The following is a 27099-nucleotide window of genomic DNA, read 5'->3' as shown; positions in this document are numbered from 1 at the left end:
GGCTGCTGCTGCTACTAAGTCGCGTCAGTCGCGTCCGACTCTGTGCGACCCCAGAGACAGCAGCCCACCAGGCTCCCCCGTCCCTGGGATTCTCCAGGCGAGAACACTGGAGTGGGTTGCCATTTCCTTCTCCAATGCATGAAAGTGAAAAGTGAAAGTGAAGTCGCTCAGTCTTGTCCGACTCTTAGCGGCCCCATGGACTGCAGCCTACCAGGCTCCTCCGTCCATGGGATTTTCCAGGCAAGAGGACTGGAGTGGGTGCCATTGCAAGCCAGAATGATTCCTGAATAGTTAATACACCTTTCGTTTTGACTTCAGGAGACTGGCACCTACGTAGAGCTTGAAGAAAACCCGAAAGTGGAGTTTTCCTGAAGGTGGGGAGTCAGAGCCGGGGATGACCAAGTAGCTGTTCTGCGCCTGCGCCGAATTAGCCGCATGCTCAGTAGCCGAGGTAGGTTTGCTCTGCATCTACTGTTGACCTATCCCAGGAGGGTGAACGCTGCCCGGGACCTGGTGCCTGATAACGCTCTTTTGGTTACCCCTGAAGGGTGTTTCGTCTGACTTGGTCCCAGTCTTGTCACCGTAAGTAATTTTGTCCCCTTCGGGTCAGCGCAAGGGCCTTAGGCAGATCTGAGTAGTTTATTCGTCCTCTTAACTCCAGTCCTCTGCACAGATACGAAGAGATTCAAGGGCTTTATGTAAAAAATAATAATAATAGTAAAAATTACGTCAGTCAGGGTGCCTCTCCAGATACTTCAACTTCGGACCTAGATTCTTCAGTGTCAGTATTTTGATTATTTATCCATGCTATTATTTTCATGCCCCTGGGTTTTTTTATGGCTGTATATTGTTGAAATAACAAGGCAAACCTGGACGGAGTTTGCTGCTGCTGCTGCTAAGTCGCTTCAGTCGTGTCCGACTCTGTGCGACCCCATAGACGGCAGCCCACCAGGCTCCGCCGTCCCTGGGATTCTCCAGGCAAGAACACTGGAGTGGGTTGCCGTTTCCTTCTCCGTTGCGTGAAAGTGAAAACTGAAAGTGAAGTCACTCAGTCGCAACCGAGTCGTAGCGACCCCATGGAATACAGCCCACCAGGCTCCTCCATCCATGGGATTTTCTAGGCAAGAGTACTGGAGTGGCTTGCCATTACCTTGTAGAGACTGTCTTACGCCTAAAATTAAATTTCGTTAAATTAGCACACGTTCTTCCTACTGTCTTTTCTGGTTGTAGACTTGCTTGATATGTTTGGATTCCCTGAAAATGTAGATGTTAGTTTAAAAGGTGTGTATATTTTACTGCTCATAAGATTTTCAAAAAAGAGGTTTCGCCACTTTATATCCTTGGTAATAATGATCAGGAGGATTTTCCCTCACACTGTAGTGAACACTGGCCAAATTTTCTTACCTATGCCTGTCTTACAAATGAACAATCCTTTCTCATTGGTTTAGATTGCCTTTCTTTCATAATTAATGAAGTTGAGGGTTCCCTGGTGGCTCAGATGGTAAAGAATCTGCCTGCAGTGCAAGAGACTTGGGTTTGATCTCTGAGTGGGGAAGATCCCCCCCTGGAGGAAGAAATGGCAACCCACTCCAGTATTCTTGCCTGGAAATCCTGTGGATAGAGGAGACTGGTGGGTTACAGCCCATGGGGTCACAAAGAGTTGAACATGACTAAGTGACTAACACTTGAACATGTCATGATTCAAGGCTTTTACTTTTATTTTTCTAAGAATTGCCTATTATTGGTGTCATTTACCCAATTTTATTGGATTATTCATCTTTTGCATATTGATATATGTAAGTCCTTTTAACAAAAATTAGCTCATTTGTCTAGTACGTAATACAAATTTTTTTCTCTTTCTGTCACTGATCTGTTCGCTTACCGTGTTTTGGTTATATAAATGTTTTAATTTTTATGCAGTCAGATTTATCAATTTATTCTACAATGGATTTAGTCATGTTTAAAAGTCCTTTTCCAAATTTATAAAACATTTCACTCATGTTTTATTCTTATACTTCTATGTTTTCATTGTCTAGTCTTAAAATCATGGTTTGGTCTGGAATTTACATTGCTATAAAGAGTGCAAAAAATTCCAACATTTTTTTTAGAAGATTAGCAATAAACGATGTTTTGCACAATTAAGTTTCCTCCGTGGTTTAAATTACAACCTTTAGTGTATTTGGATCTAACTCTGGAATTTGATGTCATTAATTTGTCTCGAATTCTGTCCAGGACTAAACTTTTAATTACTATAATTTTATATCATATCCTATTTTGATAACTGGTGAGGAGAGTATCTCTGCCCATTGCTTTTTTTTTTTTAGAATTTGCTCTGTTACAGTCAGTTTCCAAAAGAGAAATAAGCTTAGTATTTTGATAGGGAATTCATCATGTATTTTCAGTTCCTAATCTCCATATGTTCACCACATTTGTATTGAGTTCAAGAAGCCACTCCCAAGCTTTGGGAAGAAATGGATCATTTGATTTCTGTTATTTTTGTCCTTCTGAATGAGCCCTGTTAGCAACTATAAAGATTTCTTAAGTGATAGATGTTAGGTTGATTGCCTTAAATGTCATACAGTTTTTTTTTTTTTCCCTGCTCTAAGTCTCAAGCCCAGAATGTTGTGGAAAAGAGCTTGAACTGTGTGCGATTCACCGTCATACTGGTTATCACTTTATATCCTCAGTCAAAATAACGTCGCAGAAGCTATAGGGATTTTTTTGCCCTTAACGCTGTCCTAATGTCCCTGAACTGAATGTCCCTGCAGGATAGTCAGTAATGAGAACAGTCATCGTAATCATGGTTAGCCAGCATTACTTAGTGTTTACCTTGTGCCAGGACTGATTTAATATTTATAACGACTCTATGTTACAATATTACTGTTAGTTCCTTATTACCGCTTGAGGCACAGAGAATTTAAGTGGCTTTCCCAAGGTCACAAAGCTAATGTGCGCCAGAGCCGGGAATTGAACACAGGAGACAGGCTCCGGTGCCTGTGTCTTTAACCCCTTTTGTGTTGTTCAGTCACTCAATCGTGTCTGACTCTTTGTGACCCCATGGACTGCACCATGCCAGGCTTCCCTGTCCATCACCAACTCCTGGAGCTTGTTCAAACTCACGTCTGTTGCGTCAGTGATGCCATCCAGCCATCTCATTCTCTGTTGCCCTCTTCTTCTCCTGCTCTCAATCTTTCCCAGTATCAGGATCTCTAATCCCTGTACTGTTTTTGAGTGAGCTTTCAGAGAGACATGCTCACAAAACACAGTGTTTTAGGACCCAGAAGGTGTAAAACTGATAGAGAAGGAAGTACAGTGGATGTAATCTGAACTGCTGTAAGGAAGTGACGAACTTGCAGAAGGAGCTTTTTGGCCTTGCTTTGCCTTCACCTTTGCCATCAACAGGTAATTCTCATTTAGGGTGTGGGAGGGGACTTATCCTGTCTATAATAGGAAGGTCTTTTACAGGTTTTGCAATAATATGATTAGCTATGTTTTCTTTACACAAAGAGCCAAAACTCTGTTCATTTATTTAAAAAATACTTAAGAGAATTACTAGGGCTTGGGGACAGCCTAATATTTTATCAGTAGTTCAGTGTGGATCAAAGAAGTACTTCAGAGAAAATAGTAGAAATATTCTCTCCTTTGCTAACTAAAAGTGATTTACAAGATGTCTTTATAAATCATTGTGCTTTACATCAAACCTGATTTTTTACATTCTTATAAAACTGGTATTTGTTTTAAAGGGTGATTCATAAGTATGGTGCACATTCATTTTCTGAGGAATGTAATAAGACAAAGCCTAAAGCTGTTCTTTAGAAAGAAAATACTGTGGCCTTGGCAAGCAGAAAAGCAAGTGGTTTTAGTCATATATGAAGCTTGCCAAGGCTGGGATGGTTACTGAACTGGTCCAAAGGTAAATGATATCTGTGAAAAGTTAGAACACTATACAGTGTGGGAAAATGATCCGCCTTTCACAGATGGCATTGTATAAAACATGGGGACTGAAAGAGCCCACGAGCACATTAAAATATCCTCAGTGGTTAAGACACCTGGGGAGTAGAGATCAGCTACCTGAAGACTACTTTTTTCAGCACAGAAAAAATCAATTCCATGGCTGGTCATGGATATAAGGGAGTAGAGATAGATCAACGAAGTGTTTGCTAAATCCTTCTCCTGTTTTCTCTCTGAGTTATTGCTGAAGTATTAATAGTTATCATTGTAAAGAGTTTTTCCACATTAGTGCTCAGTATGCCAAGAAAATGAATCTAACCTGATTATAATGTAATAAGATAAACAGGATTCAGATTTATAGAAACCCATTTTGTTTTTATCTTAGTTCCAGACAATTTCTATGTGTTCAGATACAAAGAAACCCATTTTATTTTTATCTTAGTTCCATACTGGTCCCAGTATGCTATTTATTACATCAGTTTCAGTTGTCTTCCTTCTGAGGGGTTTCAAATATTTCACATGTTTATTGTCTCAATTATGTTCATTATCCCCGTGAACAGAATGTGAATGATAGAAAAAAAGGTGTCAAGAGGTTAAAAAGTGCATCAGATTAAACATGCAGTCAGAAATTGGTGGGAAAATGATGGCTATTGCTGAACTGAGGTTAATAATGTCCTTTCTATTCTGTGTTGTGTTCCCTTATTGCATTGAGATCATGGTGACTTGATTTGGTCAGAAGTGAGAGAGTTTTTGTCCCAGATTGGTTCCCCCTAGGCCTCAAATACAAGACAAAGTACAAGGATTGAGCACAAGAGATTTATTAGGGAGTATTGTCAGGATTCCTCATGGGAAGCGTGAAGGAACTAGGAATGAGCCGGCGGGCAGTGGGGGTGGGAAGCTGGGCCGTGGTGTAGCCCCAGCTAAGGCTCAGCCTACCCAGTGGGTATTTGGAAGCTACAATGGCCCATTGGAATTGGGGCAGCAGCCCAGTTGGAATGAGCAGTGGCCTTTATGTCTGCCTGTTGACCAGTTTTGGGTAAAATGACCCTTCTCAGATAAATTCCCTAAGAAAGGTGGCAGCTAAAGGCCATCTGTGGACAGCCCTTTCAGCAAATGGGGAAGTAAGCGATTCAGCCTCAGAGGGGACGTGAGTAGTGTATTTCAGCATCAAAACCATCAATACGAATGTACAGAAGAATGTGTATGTATATGTATAACTGAATCACTTTGCTCTACAGCAGAAATTAATACAACGTTGTCAGTCAGCTATACTTCAATTTTTAAAAGTCAGTAAGATTGCAGGATTTGAATCTGTATTTTCAAAGAGGAATATATTTGATCCTGGTGGTGGTGGTTTAGTCGCTAAGTTGTGTCCGACTCTTGTCACCCCATGGACTGTAGCCTGTCAGGCTCCTCTGTCCATGGGATTCTCCAGGCAGGAATACTAGAATGGGTTGCCATTTCCTTCTCCAGAGGATCTTCCCAACCCAGGAATCGAACCCTGATCTCCTGCATTGCAGGCAGGCAGACTCTTTACCGACTGAGCTACAAGGGAAGTCCCATACTTGATCCTAAAGACTGTTTTTCCATATTTTTTGTTGGGCCAGGGGCTACATGACACGCCTCACTTTCCCAAATGATTGGTCTTCACTCCTGTGACCATGCTATTTGTTCTATTTGGCTGCTGGTGAAGTCTTAGTTGCTCAGTCCTGTCTGACTCTTTTTGATCCCATGGACTGTAGCCCACGAAGTTCCTCTGTCCATGGAATTTTCCAGGCAAGGATACTGGAGTGGATTGCCATTCCCTTCTCCGGGGGATTTTCCCTACCCAGGGATTGAACCCAGGTCTCCTGCAGTGCAGACAGATTCTTTACCATTCTAGTCACCAGGGAAGCCCCTGGTGAGAATGGTAGTAAATAACCAGCGGGTGAAATTTTATTTAATGTCTAAAGGAATATTCATTGGGTTTCAGAAACTAAATGTAATCACATGCAACCCCTCCCCTTTTAAACTATTAATACGTCCCACATAAGGGCTTCCCAGGTGGCACAGTGGTAAAGAATCTGCCTGTCAATGCAGGAGATGCAAGAGACTTGAGTTCCATTCCTAGGTTGAGAAGATTCCTGGTAGGAAATGGCAACCCACTCCAGTATTCTTGCGTGGAAAATTTCATGAACAGAGAAGCCTGATGGGCAACAGTCCAGGGGGTCGCAAAGAGTTGGCTATGACTAAACACACACATACATACACTTCCCATGTACGCAAACGTCCCTTATGCTATTCATCCCTCTCTTGGCATTACCTGTTTTATAGACATTAGGTTACAGTATCTCACCCGCAGCCCAACAAAATATTAGCTCTCATTAGTGGAGAAGTAAATGGCAACCCACTCCAGTATTCTTGCCTGGAGAATCCCAGGGACAGAAGAGCCTGGTGGGCTGCCGTCTATGGGGTTGCACAGAGTCGGACATGACTGAAGCGACTTAGCAGAAGCAGCAGCAGCAGCAGCAGCAGGGCACATAGTATATTTTTAGCCCCTGAACCACCTTTTAATGGACAGCATTTGCACATTACACACATCATACATCAAACATTTCACATGCTCATAGGCCTAAACCAGTTACCTCTATACCTCTTTTTCCCACCTGCTGAGAAAAAGAATACTGCTGAATTTATTGGGAGAGCTGATGCTGAAATGGAGCCTTTCCCCAGGTCTCTTTCAGTAGATGTTTATTAGAGAATCTACACAGTTAATTGAAACCGTCCCAAGGAAGAGCTCAATATCTACATGTTGAATTGAATTCAGGTAAATGAAACCAGCAGCTGGTTTTGAAAGTAACAGAACATTTCTCTTGATTTCCCTTTAGGGCCCATCATGGCATCCAGTCCCACTGTGTTGATGCGGTTGGTGGCTTCAGCATATTCTATTGCTCAAAAGGCAGGAACGATAGTCAGGCGTGTTATCGCCGAAGGAGACCTGGGTATCATTGAGAAGGTACTGAAAGTCTCATCTCATTTCATACCACCTCCATTATTGTTCGTTGAGGTTTAGGTAAAAGGATGTACCAATCTAGACACACTAATAGTTGAAGTAGTCAGTGGCTTCCTTATGGAGCCTGCAAGACCCTTAGTTCAAATGGGTTCCATTTCTGCTCTGAATAGGGCTCCGGACTTCCGACATCCAGAGCTTTTATTTGTATGACTGGGTCTTCTGACCACTGTCCAGGTCCAGAGCACTGGAACCAAGCTTCATATCCTGAAATAATCTGCTTCAGGCAGAGTCATGCTGTCCTTAGTGAACTTAACATATTTGGTCAAATCTGGCATTTAAACAAGTATCCCTTATATTCAAGCTTTAGATTTTTTTTTTCTTCATGGAAAAGAAACCTAAAGCAAAGTTTTTCTTTCCAGTATAATAACTAAAAACTTGGGTAAATTATCAGAAAGATAGTTTAGAATGGTAGTTGATTTTTAAAAGAAGTCCACCCTATATGTGTTCTAGTTTAAAACATAATTTCTTCCACAGGATTTGTTATTTCACATTACAAATTTGACTTCTCATCATAATCTTTAAGAAAAATTGTATTGTAGTTTTACCAAAGTGGGAAAATTTAGGATATTATAAACATTTTAATGGTTTGAAATAGAGATGTAGTTTAAACACTCCTTTATGATGTCAAGCATCTACTTAAGGCTACTTATATAAAAAATAAGGACCTTATATACAAGTAAAAAAAAAAACTTAGAAATAAGTTCCTGTGAACTAATTATAAGATTTTTAGCATAACCGCTCTTAAAAATTAAGACTAAAAATCACAAGAACAAGTAAAATAAATCTTATTTCTTTTTTTGATAGATTCATGGGCTTAATAGTATAGGAAAAAGATATATAGGGTATTTTGATCTTGAAGTCAAAATTGATTTTGAATCAAACTTTTTAAAAAATATTATAGTACCTCATTTTCCATTTTCAGAAAGTACTCAAGTTTTTTATAATACATAAATGACATCTTCCATCCCTTATCCTGAACCTTGGTTAATGTACTCATAACTCTGAACAATGTCAGTTACCCTCCAGTTTTTTTCATTATACACTTTCACCCTGGAAAGGGGTCATTGGTGACAGATCAGAGGATTCTGCTCTTGACTGTCTTTCTCTCTTTAGCCATTAACTTAAATACAGTATAAAAAATTTATTGAATGCGTATTTCCCAAAGTGTTGTTAAAGAGGAGGCTGAAAAAAAAGGATGCTAATCAAATTTGTCAATAAAAATGAAGCTGGGAGGGCTAGTTAATGTATTGGATCACAGAATAAGTATGTGAAATAGTTGCCAACTCTGAGAAAGATGGGCCAAATTCAACAAGATATTATAATAGGAATAATTATAGAGTCCCATATTCTGTGTTCAAGTACTTAGGAGTGAGTCTGATTCAAATTTGTTTGAAAAAGAGGTTTTAGTTGATCACATACATGCTCAATGACAGATTAACAGTGTAAAACAGCTACTTTAGAAGGCTACTGATCTTGCTATCTTGTCTTTCTTATCATTTTCTCTATTATGAAACATAGAAAGTGGAAAAAATTAGCAAAAAGTACAAAATCATCTATCAGGCCACCACTGCCAATATTTTGGATCATATCTTTGCATATTTTCCCCTTAGCTTCACTTACTTTGTTTAAATTGATTTTCTGTTGTGATTATATTAGATGGGCCACTTTGTAGTGTATAGCTAAAGAGTCATAGCAATACAGTGTTCAAGTTAGAAAAAGAGATAATAGGGACTTCCTAGGTGATACAGAGGCAGGACTCTGCACTTCGAATACAGGGGGCGCAGGTTTGATCATTGGTCGAGGAACTAGACCCCATATGCTGCAGCTAAGGGTTAGCTTGCCATAGCTAAAAGAATTTACATGCTGCAACGAAGATCAAAAATCCTCCATGCTGCGGCTAAGACTTGGCACAGCCAAATAAATAAATACGTATTTTTTTAAAAAAGAAAGAAAAGATAAAAGATAATAATGTCACTGTCCTCTCTACTGGTCAGATACTCTTGGTACTTCATATCCACTTGTTGACACCTCATTTTAAAAGAGACAGGAAAAAATCAGATTTGTCACACAAAATATCCAGAGTGGTGAGGTCTGGCACTGTGTCAGTAGAAAGAGCAGGAAATGTCTTACCTAGCGAGTCTTTGGGATAGCTTTCCTCATAGAGTTGAATAACTGTCATTGTGTCTTTCCCTCTGAAGTAGTGCTCTCTAAACTTGACTGCTAAGTGAGTAATCTTCAATTTCAACAGACCTTTCTCGTAGTTTCATTCCACAGTTATTTACAGAGCACCTACTATGTGCCAGGCACAGTTCTTTAAGAAATAGAACAAAGTTCTCTGTCTTTGCAGCCCTGCATTCTAGCAGAATTGTTCTTTGCATTGAGATAAGCAGCAAACTTCAGTGTTGCAGAAAAAAAATTTGATTTTCACAGTCATTCCTTATCTCATTACAAAGTATTACCAAAGTTCTTCCTGTTGAAGATAATCTGTAAATCCACCTAAACAGGCATGTATAAATTGTGACATATCCTAACTGGTTGAAAACAAGATAACAAAGTGGTCACTGTGTTTTACAAGTGTGATTTTATGACATGTGGATTGAGTTGAATGCCATAGGTGAGTTAGGTAGTAAATATTACTGCTGTTCACTTTCATATTTTTTATAGTTTAAAAACAAAGAATTTTGAAATAAGAAATAATCATTCTGAGGACCTCTTAAATTACTAGAATTAGGATTCGTGACTGAAATTTATAGAAGAATCCATATCAGAATACTGTTAACTGCCTTGAAAAATGTATAAATTTCCTGTCAACCTGTTTGAGCAAAAGATTAATGTAGAGATCTGATAAAAGGAATTTGTAAGCTGGGGCAGAAAATGTTCTAAATAATTTAAAAGTTCGTTTCCAAACTTTAGCCACTAGAAGTCCCATGAGGAAAACCAAGCCAAGAAATTAGCTGACTCGTATGATGTTAAGCTCCATCAGTCTTAAAACAGACTGTAATTTAAATGGATATAGATAATCACATGAGACATCAAAGAACAACTTTATTAGTTCTGCTAAAATGTACTTTCTTTGTTGCAGACCTGTGCAACAGACTTGCAGACCAAAGCTGACCGATTAGTTCAAGTGAGCATATGTTCTTCATTGGCACGGAAGTTCCCCAAACTAACAATTATAGGGGAAGAGGTAAGACTTGTCAGGGATACCATGTTTTTTTTTTTATCCCTGTTCACCATATGGATTTGTAATTGTCACTTTGTTATACACTACTTTTATGATTGCAAGCATTGTATTTTTGTGTTTTAACATAAAAATAGCTGTGATGTTCCTTGAACTTTCAGGCAATGTCTGCTTTTAATATTTTGGTTTATTTCTAGACCAGATGTCTCAGTTCTTGACCATAGACAATGTGGTTACGCTTGTGACATTCAGCATACAAAGTATAAGATGAGCAGAATTCTCCAACTTTGAAATAAAATGAGTTTTGTTGTTCCTGGTTTTTTGGTGTTTTTTTTTTTTTCAGTTAACATTTACTTGCCTATTTATTCAAAGACTAACACTGTGAATGTGAAGGAGTTGACATCTCATATATCTGAGAGTAAGACATAGCTGATATCAGAGCCACTTGTGTAGATAAATGTGTAATACTTAAACGTTCTTTTGTTTTTAATCTTTTCAGGATAATGAAGTTAGGACCCTTTGTAATCAACTTTGATGAGCCATATATGATTTGTTTTTGCAATTTTATTCCGTTAGCTTTAAAAGCTCCAAATAGAAATGGTAAACAGAAAGACCTAGTGAAACCTATGATGCTGCATTACTTGTTACTGAGACAGAGGGTATTCTGTAAAGAGCAAATAGCTTCGGTCATCACCAGTATTCCCTGCTTTAGGATCTGCCTCCTGAAGACGTGGATCAAGAGCTGATTGAAGATGGTCAGTGGGAGGAGATACTGAAGCAGCCGTGCCCATCACAGTACAGTGCTATCAAGGAGGAAGATGTATGACCCATACTATTACTTACCCCTCTGTTAATATTCTGTTTTTGTTGTAGTAAAGGAAATAAAATCTGCCATCATAATAAAAAGTTGGTAGTTATAAAAAACAGGGCAACCAGGAACCTGAAATCTTTTAGAGCCAACATAGAAATGTCTGGCAACCATACGGGATGTCTCACCTGTTGGTTTTGAGTTCATTTTCTCATTCTGTTGATTTCCTCTTCACTCTAAAACTGTTACTAAAAATACATTTGGGGGAATTCCGTGGTGGTCCAGTGGTTAGGGGCTCTGTGCTTTCACTATGGGGGCCCAGGTTCAATCCCTGGTCGGGGAACTAAGATACCACAAGCTGCATGGTATGGCCGATAATGATGATAATGATAATACTTTTAGGAAGAAAATCTAATTTGTTATTTAGTAGATTTGATAGTAAAACTTTTCATGGGTAATTGGAACTGGAAAGTGATGAAATGGATCGCTGCCTTATATTTTTGGAAGGCCATAAAAATTACCCCCCTTGCTCTTTATAGTTGCTTAAATTAAATCTGTGACTTCAGATAGCTATCACACTTCTTTAATGTTCACGTTTTAGTTTATTTAACACACATTCATTGAACACATACTATGAGTCAGGTGCTTTGTTCTGTGATATGGAGTATGGAAAGAAAAGACATGATGTCTTCCATCAGAAATATGCCCTCATAAATTCACATCAAGTGTTGTAATTCTAGTGGTTCATGACTGTGTATCCTGAATCATATTGAAAGTCCTAAGAAGAGAGGATTTCTTGTCTATTCTATTTCAGTCTTATAAACAATTCATTTTTCTTGGCCATATATACACTGTGTCCCTAAGATAGTCAAACTGTCGTTATTTTTTCTAAATCAGCATTTATATATGAGTAGTATCCACACAACACATTTTTGCTGCCACTTTAAAGTTTTCCTTGTATCACAATCTGGAGCTCAGGATATTCATGGCAATGTGTTGTAGTTGTTTAGGTGACAATAAACTTTTACCAGTTCAGCATTTTATATTTAAAAAAATTTTATTGAAGAACAGTTGATTTATAGTGTTGTGTATCTTTGGTTACAAAATACTTTTTTTACTATTTTTTTTGATTATTACAAAACTGATGACATTGGCTTAAGCCTCCCATAATTTCAGAAATGCAAAAGATAGTTTTTAGTTTATCTATTTAAATCAATTTTTTTTTTAATTTCTGGGTTTTTTTTTTTTTTTTTTGGCTGTCCTGTGAGGCTAGCAGGATCTTAGTTCCCCAACCAGCAATCAAACCTGGACTCATGGCATTGGAAGTGAGGAGTCCTAACCACTGAACCATCAGGCTATTTCCACTTTTTAAAATTTTATATGCTTAATTTGGACATGTTCTCTTTTTTAGCTTGTGGTCTGGGTTGATCCTCTGGATGGGACCAAGGAATATACTGAAGGTTAGTATCTCTTTTGTATTTGGCTTTTGTATCTGTATTTGGCAGCTATAGGACTAGTATATGACGTCCAGTTCAAATACCAATCCCCCCACTACAACCAACCCGAAGGTCCCATACACAAGAATAACTGACATTAAGCCAGTGTAACCAAAGAGACTGTACTGAACCCCCAACTTTATTAGGTAGGAAACCAAGAGCATTGCTGTACTGCCTTGCTCTGCCAGCATCCCATGGTGCACATGCCTCACTCCCCTCCTCTGAGAACTGCTGTCTCACTTCACAGCATCACCTCTAAAGATGGGTTTTGAAACATAGTGCAATATTTCTCCCTCCTGAAATTATCTAAGATCAGCAGACTTAGAAAGCAGCAAATTAAAGTTGGCAACATTGAAGTGAAATGGACCAGGCTCAGAGCCAGAGTGGTAGATTTTAGGAGCACAGCATAAGCTTAGATTCTTATTTTTGAAAGAAAGATTAGCGTGGGTTTTCTTGTATCGGTTCTCAGCTTCATGGCTTAAAAAAAGAAAATGTCTCATAATCACTAGAAAAAACTTTCTCTGTCCTTAGATGAGACACATCTACAAGTGAATTCTGTAGTGTGTATGTGTGTTTTTCCAGAAAACGTCTCTATAATCCATTGAGAAATAGGAGAGCTCTAGACAGTTTAAGTGAGTATAAGAGCAGCTAACAACTGGTTCAGATCTCAGCCCCCACGTCCAGAAAGTTTGATTTACTAGCTCTACAAAGGAGCCTAAGAATCTGTATTGAAAAAATTGAGCCCGTTCATTCTAATGGCATCTTCCCTGGTGGCTCAGATGGTAAAGAATCTGGCTGCAATGTGGGAGACCTGGGTTTGATTCCTGAGTCAGGAAGATCCCCTAGAGAAGGGAATGGCAACCTACTCCAGTATTCTTGCCTGGAGAATCCCACGGACAGAGGAGCCGGGAGGGCAACAGTCCATGGGGTCTCAGAGTTGGACACGACTGAGCGACTAGCACTTTGTTGCACTTTCTTTCTGATGCTGCTTGTTAGTTCATCGTCCACACTGTGAGAAATCTTAATTTAGAGGCTTGAAATACAAATCTTGATGGTGATCCTGGAATCGAGAGTGATCTAGCAGGCAGAAGTGAGTCAGATGGTGATGGTGGGGAGCGCAGAGGAATCTAATGATGGCTGTGGAGTTATGGCTGATTTACTTAATTGGTTTACAGATTGTTACTAATGAGACCATGTGTATCAATCAATTCAATTAAGTGGCCATAGTTCCTACTCCTGTCCCTGGTCAGCACTCTCTTATAATTTGTGTATTTTGCCAAAAGTAGGTTTAATCAAGGATGCTGCTGCTGCTGTCGCTTAAGTCATGTGCGACTCTGTTCGACCCCATAGACGGCAGCCTACCAGGCTCCACCGTCTCTGAGATTCTCCAGGCAAGAGTTCTGGAGTGGGTTGCCATTGCCTTCTCCGTAATCAAGGATCAGTCAGTTCAGTTCAGTTCAGTTCAGTCACTCAGTCGTGTCCAACTCTTTGCGACCCCATGAATTGCAGCACGCCAGGCCTCCCTGGCCATCACCAGCTCCCAGAGTTCACCCAAACTCATGGCCATCGAGTTGGTGATGCCATCCAGCCATCTCATCCTCTGTTGTCCCCTTTTCCTCCTGCCCCCAATCCCTCCCAGCATCAGAGTCTCTTCCAATGAGTCAACTCTTCACATGAGGTGGCCAAAGTACTGGAGTTTCAGCTTTAGCATCAGTCCTTCCAAAGAACACCCAGGGCTGATCTCCTTTAGAATGGTCTGGTTGGATCTCCTTGCAGTCCAAGGGACTCTCAAGAGTCTTCTTCAACACCACAGTTCAAAAGCATCAATTCTTCGGCACTCAGCTTTTTTCACAGTCCAACTCTCACATCCATACATGACCACTGGAAAAACCATAGCCTTGACTAGATGGACCTTTGTTGGCAAAGTAATGTCTCTGCTTTTGAATATGCTATCTAGGTTGGTCATAACTTTCCTTCCAAGGAGTAAGTGTCTTTTAATTTCATGGCTGCAGTCACCATCTGCAGTGATTTTGGAGCCCCCAAAAATAAAGTCTGACACCGTTTCCACTGTTTCCCCATCTATTTCCCATGAAGTGATGGGACCAGATGCCATGATCTTCGTTTTCTGAATGTTGAGCTTTAAGCCAACTTTTTCACTCTCCTCTTTCACTTTTATCCAGAGGCTTTTTAGTTCCTCTTCACTTACTGCCATAAGGGTGGTGTCATCTGCATATCTGAGGCTATTGATATTTCTCCCGGCAATCTTGATTCCAGCTTGTGCTTCTTCCAGCTCAGCGTTTCTCATGAGGTACTCTGCATAGAAGTTAAATAAGCAGGGTGACAATATACAGCCTTGACGTACTCCTTTTCCTGTTTGGAACCAGTCTGTTGTTCCCACGTCCAGTTCTAACTGTTGCTTCCTGACCTGCATATAGGTTTCTCAAGAGGCAGGTCAGGTGGTCTGGTATTCGCATCTCTTTCAGAATTTTCCACAGTTTATTGTGATCCACATAGTCAAAGGCTTTGGCCTAGTCAATAAAGCAGAAATAGATGTTTTTCTGGAACTATCTTGCTTTTTCCATGATCCAACGGATGTTGGCAATTTGATCTCTGGTTGAATCACTGTAAATTCCTTACCTTTATTGCAAAAGTAACTTGGAAGGCATTGATGTGCTGCTGATGAATCATAACATGAGTTATGTAATTGATATGAGTTTTCTTCTTTTTAGGTCTTCTTGACAATGTAACAGTACTTATTGGAATTGCTTATGAAGGAAAAGCCATAGCAGGAGTTATTAACCAGCCATATTACAACTACCAGGTATTACTCTTAAATGATACTGAAATATTTTTTCAGATAAATAATTATGGTGTTCTATGATTCTTAATGCTATCTAATCTAGTGGTTTCTAGCTTGGTTGCACCTGCAGTCTGGGGGAACTTTTCAAAGTAAGGATTCCCAGGTCACACCCCAGATGTACTGAGTCAGAACCTCTGGGGGTGATGATACCAGGAATATGTATGTATTTATGGGACTATACATAGACACACTGTATGTGTTGTATATGTTTTTTTACATATGCCTTATGATTCAAATCATAAGCAAAATTGGGAATTACTGATATGGTTCTTGATTAGCTTGGTCATTGAGGCACCTGATTTACAGGTGGTGCTTGAAGCACATTGAAGAAGTGAACCATTTCAATCAAGAAAAGAGGCTAGCCATGTTGTTTTGCAGGTAATTCTACATAATGCCTAAATTATGGTCAGCATTAAATAAATATGCTCTTGCACTGTTTCCTCTTACTTTTTCTCTCTAATCTGCTTTGACTTTCTACTATACTCTCAAGATATTGTCTTCTGTAGAACAAGAGGCTAATGTACTTCCAAATCAGTAATATTACCATTAGATCACATGAAATGTTAAAGGAAATTGTTGAAATAAAATACTTAAGGTATTTACATTAGTGTAACCTTGATGAAAGTGAAAGTGGAGAGTGAAAAAAATTGGCTTAAAGCTCAACATTCAGAAAACGAAGATCATGGCATCTGGTCCCATCACTTCATGGGAAATAGATGGGGAAACAGTGGAAACAGTGTCAGACTTTATTTTTTGGGGCTCCAAAATCACTGCAGATGGTGACCGCAGCCATGAAATTAAAAGACGCTTACTCCTTGGAAGGAAAGTTATGACCAACCTAGATAGCATATTCAAAAGCAGAGACATTACTTTGCCAACAAAGGTCCATCTAGTCAAGGCTATGGTTTTTCCAGTGGTCATGTATGGATGTGAGAGTTGGACTGTGAAAAAAGCTGAGTGCCGAAGAATTGATGCTTTTGAACTGTGGTGTTGAAGAAGACTCTTGAGAGTCCCTTGGACTGCAAGGAGATCCAACCAGTCCATTCTGAAGGAGATCAGCCCTGGGATTTCTTTGGCAGGAATGATGCTAAAGCTGAAACTCCAGTACTTTGGCCACCTCATGTGAAGAGTTGACTCATTGGAAAAGACTCTGATGCTGGGAGGGATTGGGGGTAGGAGGAAAAGGGGACAACAGAGGATGAGATGGCTGGATGGCATCACTGACTCGATGGACGTGAATCTGAGTGAACTCCGGGAGTTGGTGATGGACAGGGAGGCCTGGAGTGCTGCGATTCATGGGTTCACAAAGAGTCGGACACAACTGAGCGACTCAACTGAACTGAACTGAACCTTGATAGATCTTTAGAGAAAAAAGTAACTAGAACAGGGACTATTACTTCTGAATGTCCAGATTGAGTTAAGAGCAGGATTTCTACTTCTTAGATAACTTTGGATTTTTCCTACTGTGTATATCATTATAACTTTTTTAGTTATAGTCGTGTGCTTCTTAAGAGTGTCATGTAAACTTTAAGGTAAGCTAATACTGTTCCTTAAAAGAGGGGCATTTAATTCATAGATAATATTGCAATGCATGGCACCTTTTAAAAAAAAAAAAAGGTTTAAGTGCTTTGGAGTTACTAAAAATTTCCATCATTTCTTTCTGAAGTTAGAATACTTGTATTCACTTTCCACAGAACAATGAAAATCAGAAGTTAAGGGAACCCAGGAATGACGCAAAGGTGAGAAAAATAGCTAGGCTTTTGGCTCCACTGGTAGGTAGAAAGAAGTAGGCAGCTTTGGTACCCCAGGAAGCCAGTGTCTGTGCCATTCCCCAGCTCATTTTCCCCTGTTCTGCTTCTCTCCTTTGTCACCTGTCCCTTTACCACCTTTCCTTCTGTACACTCCCTTTCTCTTTGTCTCTTCCTTCTCTCTTGCTTATGCCTTAAAATTTGTTGCAACAAGGAGAAAAAGTCACTCAGCTTTGTTGGTAGTTTTCAAGGCTGAATGTTCAATTTAAGATCTTCATCGTTTATCAAGAGCTTCCTGTGTACTGCCAGACTCAAGGATCTACATGCATTATCTCATTCTAAGGTGCACCATCATTCTTTAAGGACACCTTCATCCCCATTCAAAAGATGAGGACACTGAGACAGATAACTTGCCCTGGTTGGTCACTGGCAGATCTGGGATCTAAACCACAGTCCGCAGTCTGTACTGCTCTCTTAGTCACATAAAGCACTTCTCACAATTCAGACTGCATTATTGCTTCTAACAGATACTGAAGCTGGGAAGCACTCTAATTAAAAGAGCATGGCAGAACCTACTGTATAGCACGGGGAACTCTACTCGATGCTCTGTGGTGACCTAAATGGGAAGGAAATCCAAAAGAAAGGGGATATATGTGTATGTAGAGCTGATTCACTTTGCCGTATAGCAGAAACTAACACAACATTGTAAAGCAGCTATCCTCAGATAAAAATTTTTAAAAGAAGAATTCTGAACAGGAAATAAAATTTAAAAAAAAAAGAGCATGGCAAAGTACAAAGAAACCCAGTCTGTCTGAACATCAGAGCTAGCTCCTTAACCATTGTGAATCTTACTTGTCTCATCAGTAAGATGAAAGTGTTAGCCTTTACTACACCCAGACAGTTGGTGTGGCTACTCTGAATGGGAGAGATAGTGAGAGAGGCTGAGAGATCAGGAGCTCAGAGGGAGGCTAGCCGGCTGCCTCGTGGGGTTTGCATTTACCTTGCCAGGGTGCCAAGAGTCCATGGTCCCGTCCTCTTTACCTTCGTGTTTATTTACACAGGGCGTGTGAGTTTTCTAGGGCCCAGAATACTCATATCCCCCTATTAAGTATGCTTTCCTTTCTTTTTCAGAATGACTGGAGAGCTGAATTAATAAGTAGGGGTTTTTTTTTTAATGTTTTTATTTACTTATTTTTTTAATATTTTTAATTTTTTGGCCACACAACACTTGGGATCTTAGTTCCCCAACCAGGGATCTAACCCACGCCCCTTGCATTGGAAGCACGGATCTTGACCACTGGACCACCAGGGAGGTCCCCATGAATAGGTTTCTTAAGAGCATGAAGTTGGTCTCGGCAGTTGAGCTGAAGTGTAATGAGTACCCGGAGCCTGTCAGTACTCTGAAAAGTCCAGCTTCTCCTAGGGTGTAGATGCTAGAGCAAACAGGAAAAGCAGGCGAGCATGCACTGAGCCCCAGTGCCTGTTCTTTGGTTCCTCTGTTTCCCCATTTGCAGAGTGCTCTCAGCACTTTGGAGGCCAGCCTCCTCGCCTGTAAAGAACCACCTCGCCAGTGACACGGCCCTCCCCCAGGCAGTCCGTCCATTTCCAGTGGCTGATGATTGGATAGGTGTAAAGGCCTGGCATTTCATCCCAGTTTGTGATATGTTCTCTACCGGGGTCGAGCCCCGGTTGGATCCAGGGATTCCCTCAGGAGGATGGCGTTGGCGATTAAAAGGATAGTTAAAAGGAGAAAGACACAAAGGCTTGACCTGACTGGTTTATGTGGGAAACTAATAAAGTTCGTGACACTGAACTTGCTCAGACCATGGAGGCCGCAGGCGCCCTCTCAAATCGCGGAAGGTGCCTCACCCTGGGCACCTTCTCAAGTGGGTCTTAGAAGCCTAGGCAAGTAAGTGGTCTCAAGAGAGCCCCCACGCTCCAAGTCTGTCACCCTGAAGGAAGAACAGAGAAGAAAAGGAGGCAAGAACGACACGGGGAGACCAAGCTTTGAGCAAGGCCCATAGCTTTATTTTCAAAGGGAGCTTATATACCTTAAGTTGTGCATAGAGGATAACAGGGGGTGTAAAATCATGCAAAGTCAGCAGTCTTTGATCCTTATCGAAACCAGGCTTTCTTTTCTGCAAACTTATCATTGTATACAAATGCTTTAGGTGATTTACATCATCTTCTGGCCAGAAGACCTGTTAACATTTTATGACTCTGATAAAGGTTTGTCAACCATAAGACTTATTTTCTCTAAGAGTAATTATTTTAAAGTTTGGCGCCATCCTCCGAAGGTGTTAGATAAAGTTGCATTCCTATAGGGCAAAGGTGCAGTGGGCTTACAACAAAGGAAAGAATTTATTACCTTGAGGGTCTAAAGTAGTTAACACCAAGGCCACTACTTATTTTTTCTATATACCAACTATATTAATTAATACACTTCCAAGGATACAATACAGGGGATGTGGAAACTTGGCGGCAAGCATTGGCTCAACAATGAAATCTTCTACTAGTTCTATTCTAACAATTTCTAACCCTCCGAGAGGCTCTATACTATTTGAATACCTTAAGCTTCCCATGCCTCTCGCAGTTGGGAGGCTGTAAACAATCGTATGCGTAGCTGTAGGAGTCCGGATAAACCTGTCAGGCAAGTTAGAGAGCCATCTGAGGGGTTTGGATTGAAACACTCCTATTATGCCCAGGAGGCTAATTAACTAGAGCTCTAAGTTGAATTCCTTTAGAGAAAGGTGGTCGGGGATAGCCCCCCGTTAATGTCAGAGGAGTTGGTGAAAGTCGTAAAATAGTAAAACAGATTCTGGTTTTGGGGTAGATGCTCAGGCAGATCCAGGGGGGCCCTTTGCATATCAGGCCTTTGCCTTTGCATATCAGGCCTCTCCGCATGACCTGTGTCACGGGTAGGAACTCCCGTGCTGGCTCCCGGCAGTTCTCCCCAGTTTGGTATAACCCTGAGGAGCCGTTCGGGCTCCAGAGCTCCCCCTGGGGTCGGCTGAAGCTGTGGTCGGGTCTGCATCATAGCTCAATTTCTCCCTCTGCCCACTCACACCACCTCCCCTCCTTTGCACAGTGTGGATCCCAAGGGCAGTCCTTCATAAACACCCTTCTTAACTCAGAGCCAGCTTCCCAGGGAATCCAACCCTGCAACACAAGCGTCTTTCACTGTAACAGCACCCAGAGTACTGCTCTAGGGTATACAAAATGATGTGTGTGAAAGCATTTTGACAAGTACACTGAGGTAGATAGTCTAGTTCAGTGATAACAGATACTGGCTTTGAACACAGAGGAGCCTCAGTTTGATTATGATCTCCCTAGAGTCCTTGGAGAAGGAAACGGCAACCCACTCCAATATTCTTGCCTGGAAAATTCCATGGACAGAGGAGCCTGGTAGGCTACAGTCCATGGGGTCACAAAGAGTCGGACATGAGCAACTTCACTATACTCTATACTATAGAGTCCTTGGTCAGGTTACTGAATGATTCCAAAACTCATTTTCCTCATCTGTAAAATAAGGATGATAATGCCTACTACATGGGACTGTTCTGAGGATTAAATGAGATAATACATGTAAAGCTCTTAGTATGGTGCCTGGTACATGTTTAGTATTCAGTAAAAATACATGTCTGTATATCCACTCTATTGCTATAGTGATATTTCGATGACTTTGTGTTAACCATTGTAGGCTTCAGGTTTAGCTTCCTCGAAATACAGGTTATGTTTTTCTATGCAAAGTCTATCGTTATAATAATGTGGTTGAAAATTCTTTGAGCTCTGCAAAGGAAAATACAGATTCTGGGATTGCATTGTCATTGTCGTTTTACCACCGTAATTGTCAGTAAAATTTTTTAACCCTGACCCCATTATCCACGGCCACTTTTCAGCATTAGCTTCTTCAGTCACTTTGTCTCTGTAGCAGCCAAATGTATTATCACCGTTTCCTGTTCGCATAGTAATGTGATCCCTGTTGTTCCTTGGACAATGAAAAGTAATCAATACGTGATATTTCATTTCCTGGGAATTTATGTACCTTTTGCAAAACAGCTCTTTGCAAATACAATAATGAGGCCGTTGGATAATTCTAAGAGGACCAGGAATCAGTATGTGATATTGCCTTTCCTGAAGACTCCAGGCAATAACCAGAAGTTTCTTTCCACACTTTTTTTTTTTCTTTCCATACTTTTGAAGTCCAGTGATTATTATTATTATTTTGGCTGTGCTGCATGTCTTGCAGGATCTCAGTTCCACAACCAGATGTAGAAACTGGACCATGGCAATGAAACCCAGATCCTAGCCACTAAGCCACAAGGGAACTCCCAATCATCAACCAAAACAACAATGAGAATAATCAGTTGATCCTCTCAGGAAAATTTCTTTGTTGATGATACTGTTTTGTACTTTATAACATTACCATTTTTTAAATCATGCTCCTAATATAACTACATGTTGTATTTATAATGAGCCTTTTTCTCTAAGTGATGACAAGCTTTGCTGTTGTTCCATCTGTTTACACAGGCAGGACCAGATGCTGTGCTGGGGAGAACTATCTGGGGAGTTTTGGGTTTAGGTGCCTTCGGGTTTCAGCTGAAAGAAGCGCCCGCCGGCAAACACATCATCACAACAACCCGGTCCCATAACAGCCAGTTGGTTACGGACTGCATCACTGCTATGAACCCTGATGATGTGCTGAGAGTGGGAGGAGCAGGAAATAAGGTATGAAAATGTGTCCATCATCTCCTCTGAAATGCAACTGAATCATTGAAAGAAATAACTGAGCTTTTACAAAATGTGAAATCAGAGTTTGGGAGAAGAGAAGAAAGATCGTTATCTGCCATTAAAGACACATTTCAGCAACATTTGATTTTTTTTTTAAATGTCGTGGTTCAAGCCTTTTTTTAACCTAAGAGAGTTCAGTGATAATATAAGTCATTTGCATAAGGCCCCATGCCTGTTGCCAGTCTTTATTTTCTCAAGGACCCTCTTGGATTACTTCCTAGATCTTCTACAGACTCTAAGGATGGGCCTGCCTGCCCCTCCCTGGATGCCTCCCCCATTCATTCATTTAGGCCCACATCCTGAGAACATGGTGAAATGAAACACAGTTTGATCTCCATCCCTGATCTCCTCTCATCTGATTGCCCCTTGGTTATCATCATGATGACATCCTTCAGGCGTCTCAAATTCAGTATCCCCAGTTGGAGCACATCCTCTCTCTACCAGCACCCAGATGTGTTCCACTCGCTACTTCCTATCTGCTTAATGGCATCGCCATTTTCCTAACTCTTCTAGCCAGACACCTGAAAGTCATCGTATCCTCCTTCCTTCCTCACATCCTATCAATCTGATCCTACTTATGGATCTTTTTAATTCTCCTCTAAAGTCTCATCTGTCTCAACTGCCAGTGCCCTAGTTGAAACCTGTCATCGTCCCGCATCCAAACTTTACGGCAGCTTCCAAAGTGGTTCCCCGTTCAAGGCCATGTCCTCACAGTGCCACTAGAGCGATGAAAACACACAGCTTATCATGGCACTCCCCTGCACCACATCCCTGGGTGATTCCACCTCACAGCAGCTGAGAATGGGATGTAAATGCCTCTATATCCTGACACCCAAATGCCCCCAAGCATGTGTTTTTCCCACTTGTATGTCAAGGGTGACAAATGATAAATATTTATTGAACTGAATGGAATTCATTTCTCCTCCCTTATCCTTTGGAAGTGGGCTTCCCTGGTGGCTCAGATGGTAAAGAATCTGCCTGCAATGCGGGAGACCTGGGTTCAGTCCCTGGGTTGGAAAGATCCCCTGGAGGATGGCATGGCAACCCCCTCCATTATTCTTGCCTGGAGAATCCCCATGGACAGAGGAGCCTGGTGGACTACCGTCCATAGGGTCACAAAGAGTTGGACACGACATGAGCGACTTTGTAAGCGACTAAGCACACACACCCTTTGGAAGCAATAATCAGCTATTTCTAGATCCTTTTCCAAAAGCATTTGCTTGTAAGAGGGTTAAAACTGGAAGTAACAGTATTTTGAAAAAAAAATTTTAAACATCTAAAAGTAAAAATATATTCCTGGTATTCCCTGAAATATGATTTCTCTTTACTCCTTTTATAACTACAAAACCCATTACCTCTTTTATTCCCAAGGGGTACCATTCCCCATTGGAACAAAGTCCCTATCCTGCACAACCCCCCACCTCTTTTTCTTCTATGAAAAGACTTTGTTGGGCAGTTCTTAACTTTTTTGCATCAAGGACTTCTTTGAAAATCTAACAAAAGTTACAACTAGCCCCTCTTCTCTCAAAAAGTATTCCTGGCACAGTTCTTGGCACATAATAAAGACTTGACACAGATTTCCTCAAAGAAAGAGAAAGCTTTTACTCAGAAGTCTACAGCAAGGTTTAATGGTTTGAAGGTGTTCTTGAATACAGTAATCCTAAAAGGAATAGCTGGTTACCTTGTGTTCACTGAGGTTCTTCTCATTCTCCTGGGCTGGTCTTTTCATCTCGATATTTGCATTCTGAATTTTATAGTACTAATTGTTTCACAGTGTAACCAAAAAATAAGCCAAGTGGCTAATGAGGGGCTGATAGCAAGTTTATGTTTAGAGTCACACAGTTTCTATTGGCAACCTTATTTTTATATGAATATTACAGATGTTAGTAATATGAGTCTTTTAAAATTCACACTTTGGTAGCAGAAACAGTAACAGATATGATTCTAAAACATGGCTTCCCAGGAGGCTCAGTGGTAAAGAATCCACCTGCAATGCAGGAAACGCAGGAGGTACAAGTCCGATTCTTGGGTTGGGAAGATCCCCTGGAGAAAGAAATGGCAACCCACTCCAGTATTCTTGCCTGGAAAATTCCATGTTCAGAGGAGCCCGGTGGGCTGCAGTCCATGGAGTCAAAAAGAGTCAGACATGACTGAGCATACACACACACATGATTCCTAAACAAAGACTTATGAAACTGTTTGTTGGATTAGTCAGCATCACACATCTATTAGAACTTATCACAACTTATACATTACTGTGCTGGCTGATATTTCTGTCTTCTTTACATAATAATGGTCAAATTTTTGCAAGACTAAAAAACTTTACTTTTTCTACAACAAAATACATATAGCTTTCACAATAAAAAGAAAAACAAACACCATAAAAAAGGGAAAACTTTATTTTCCTAACTTGGAATATGAAGAGGCTGCAGATATCCTCCTTATAGCTTATTTGACTACTTCCCCCCCTCCTCAGATCACTGTATAAATTATGCATGTCTTTCTGTATGTTTCTTCATAATACTCATGTCATTTATACCTGCTGAAGGCTTTAACCTAAGTCGAGTCTGATTGAGGAATCAAAATGCTTGAGAAAAAAAAACTAGCAGTTTCCCTTTATTGGTACCTCAGTCATTTCATGGTCAAGGGATTATTACTCTCTTAACCTTACAGATAATTCAGCTGATTGAAGGCAAAGCCTCTGCTTATGTATTTGCAAGTCCAGGATGCAAGAAGTGGGACACCTGTGCTCCAGAAGTCATTTTACATGCTGTCGGAGGTTAGTCCATTTTATTTGGGGGGAATTATACAGTTTTCATATTATGCTAAAAAATTATACAGGTTTTATACAGTTTTCATATTATGCTGGGACATAATATTTCAGTAGTATTACTTTACCTAGACTCTTAAAATGTAAATGATAGAAGGAAAGTTAGAGGTTATACAGTCCAACCCCTGCATTTTATAGGTAAGAAAGTAGATTTCCAGCAAACTCATTCTTGAGTTAGTTTCTCCTTTGGACCTTGATCTTCACGTAGTTAACTTAATGAAATCCTTATTAATGTATGGCTTTAATGCTTTTAGGGTTTTTTTTTCCTCTTGAAAAGTAGAATATTTATTGTGATTATCCTCACCTCAGTTAGTTTCTTCTAAGCCAATATTGATAAATGTCTCGGGGCTAGGGCTGAAGATCATAGACTTGGAATTTTTTTTCTGACTCCAAAAAATACTATAGATACATACATAGCAAGATGATTTTTCACATTCAGATAGACATCAGATCACATCTATATTGGGGCAGGGGTACCACAACACGTGGCTCGTGGGATGTTAGTTCCCCAGCCAGGAACTGAATCCGGCCGCAGGCTTCCCTTGTGGCTCAGCTGGTAAAGAATCTCCCTGCAATGAGGGAGATCTGGGTTCAGTCCCTGGGTCGGGAAGATCTACTGGAGAAAGGAAAGGCTACAGACTCCAGGATTCTGTCCTGGAGAATTCCATGGACTGTATAGTCCATGAGGTCGCAAAGAGTTGGACACAAATGAGCGACTTTCACTTTCACAGCAGTGAAAGCACAGGGCCCTAACCACTGGATTGCCAGGGAATGCCTGTGATCACATCGACTCTTAAACGCTCGATTTTCAGTCTGTCATTTCTCCTAGTACATTATTGCATCAATACCTCATTAGCACATTACATGACAGGGAAGGTAAATACATCATGATCCATTCTCATTCTCATTAGGGCTTCTCTGGTGGTCCAGTGGTCAAGACTCTGCACTGCCAATACAGGGAATGCAAGTTCAGTCCCTGGCTGGAAAACTCAGATCACACATTCTGCAATGGAGCTTGCCCACTGCAATTACTGAGCCCATGCCTGACAACTGGAGAAGTCTGTCAGCTGCAGCGAAGACCCAGTGCAGCTAAAAATACACTTTAAAGAGGGAGAGGGGCTGGCAGGAGAAAATGCAGAAAACAAACAAAAATGTTCAATGAAACTGTAATATGACACAGTTATAGTTTATGAACATACTTCAACTCTTACCAAATAAAGTGTTACTGATAAATGGTAGAATGAAGGAAATACTTTAGAAAGCAGGAATTGTGGGTGATGGAATATAATCAATAGGAAAATAATCACTCCAGAAAAAAAGAAATTAATTGATACCAAGAAATATAAATTGCAAAATTCCTGTTTTGTAAACCAGATTTCTCTAGGGTACAGAACCAGTTGCTACCTGAATTTCATTCTTGTCTTTCAGAGGAATGTAAAAAGTTTCCCTACTCGCATTGGACATCCCTGATGGTCCTGTGGTTAAAACTCTGCGTTTCCAATGCAGGGGGCATGGGTTCAATCCCTGGTTGGGGAAATAAGATCCCACGTGTTGCACAGTAAGGCAAAAAACAAAAACAAAAACTATTTTAATCAAGGAGGAAAAAATAATGATAGCCTTTAGTTAGTCTTAAACTGCAAGTGAAATTAACACTTAAGCTTTGTGGTCCCTTCTCATCTTCCTTATTTTATCCAACATTCATTGTATATTATTACATAGGGAAGCAAGAAACACTTAGATGATCTGATCAGTCATTGACATTGTATTGATGTTTTTTCCACAGGCAAGTTAACCGATATCCATGGAAATGCCCTTCAGTATAACAAGGAAGTGAAGCACATGAACTCGGCCGGAGTCCTGGCCACACTGAGGAATTATGACTATTATGCAAGTCGAGTCCCCCAGTCTGTTAAAAATGCCCTTGTTCCTTGAAGGGAAATCTCCTCAACTCAGCCAGGAGAAGGACTTGGTTCTCAAAAATAATACATTTTAAAATTAACTGAATGGAATTTGAGCTCCACTTTTACTTCATTGTTGATCACCAGTTTACATTTGATTACTTAGGAGTAGAAAATAGAATTTTTAAATGTCTTGATAAATCAATCACCCAGACCAATTTTGACATCTGGAAAATTTGCAAAGTCACTCCGTGTCACATTTCTTTTCCTCCTTTTATTTGGAGCAGTGAAAGAAAAGTTCATTTCCAATTCGCTGTCCTGATCCATTGCTGAATCAACATTCCTATTTTGTAAACAGATTTCTCTAGGGCATAGAACCAGTTGTTACCTGAATCTCATTCTTGTCTTTCAGTGTAATGTAAAAAGTTTCCCTACTCCCATCCTGAATACATTAAAATGTCATTGTATATGTTGAAGAAACAGA

At 40.4% G+C, this 27099-nt stretch overlaps 1 protein-coding gene across 5 annotated transcripts; it reads left to right on the top strand.

Annotated features, from left to right (window-relative positions):
• Positions 1–183: 183 nt before the first annotated feature.
• Positions 184–27099, top strand: BPNT1 (3'(2'), 5'-bisphosphate nucleotidase 1). 5 transcript variants are annotated; one of them, XM_027564465.1, is made up of 10 exons: positions 196–451; positions 6819–6946; positions 10086–10190; positions 10897–11004; positions 12404–12452; positions 15218–15309; positions 17043–17087; positions 21627–21824; positions 24561–24666; positions 26501–27099. In XM_027564465.1, exons 1-10 carry the CDS (start codon positions 436–438, stop codon positions 26647–26649), a joined length of 996 nt encoding a protein of 331 aa, XP_027420266.1. In that variant the 5' UTR covers positions 196–435; the 3' UTR covers positions 26650–27099. The 5 variants fall into 5 exon arrangements, with proteins under 5 accessions (XP_027420269.1, XP_027420266.1, XP_027420267.1 ...); XM_027564466.1 differs by having other exon boundaries at positions 439–582; XM_027564467.1 differs by lacking the exon at positions 196–451 and adding an exon at positions 3296–3402.

This window comes from Bos indicus x Bos taurus, chromosome 16 (genome assembly GCF_003369695.1).
Source record: "Bos indicus x Bos taurus breed Angus x Brahman F1 hybrid chromosome 16, Bos_hybrid_MaternalHap_v2.0, whole genome shotgun sequence".
NCBI lineage: Eukaryota > Metazoa > Chordata > Mammalia > Artiodactyla > Bovidae > Bos > Bos indicus x Bos taurus.
The sequence above is the reverse complement of the archived record's forward strand: the minus strand, read 5'-3'. Positions and strand labels throughout refer to the sequence as shown.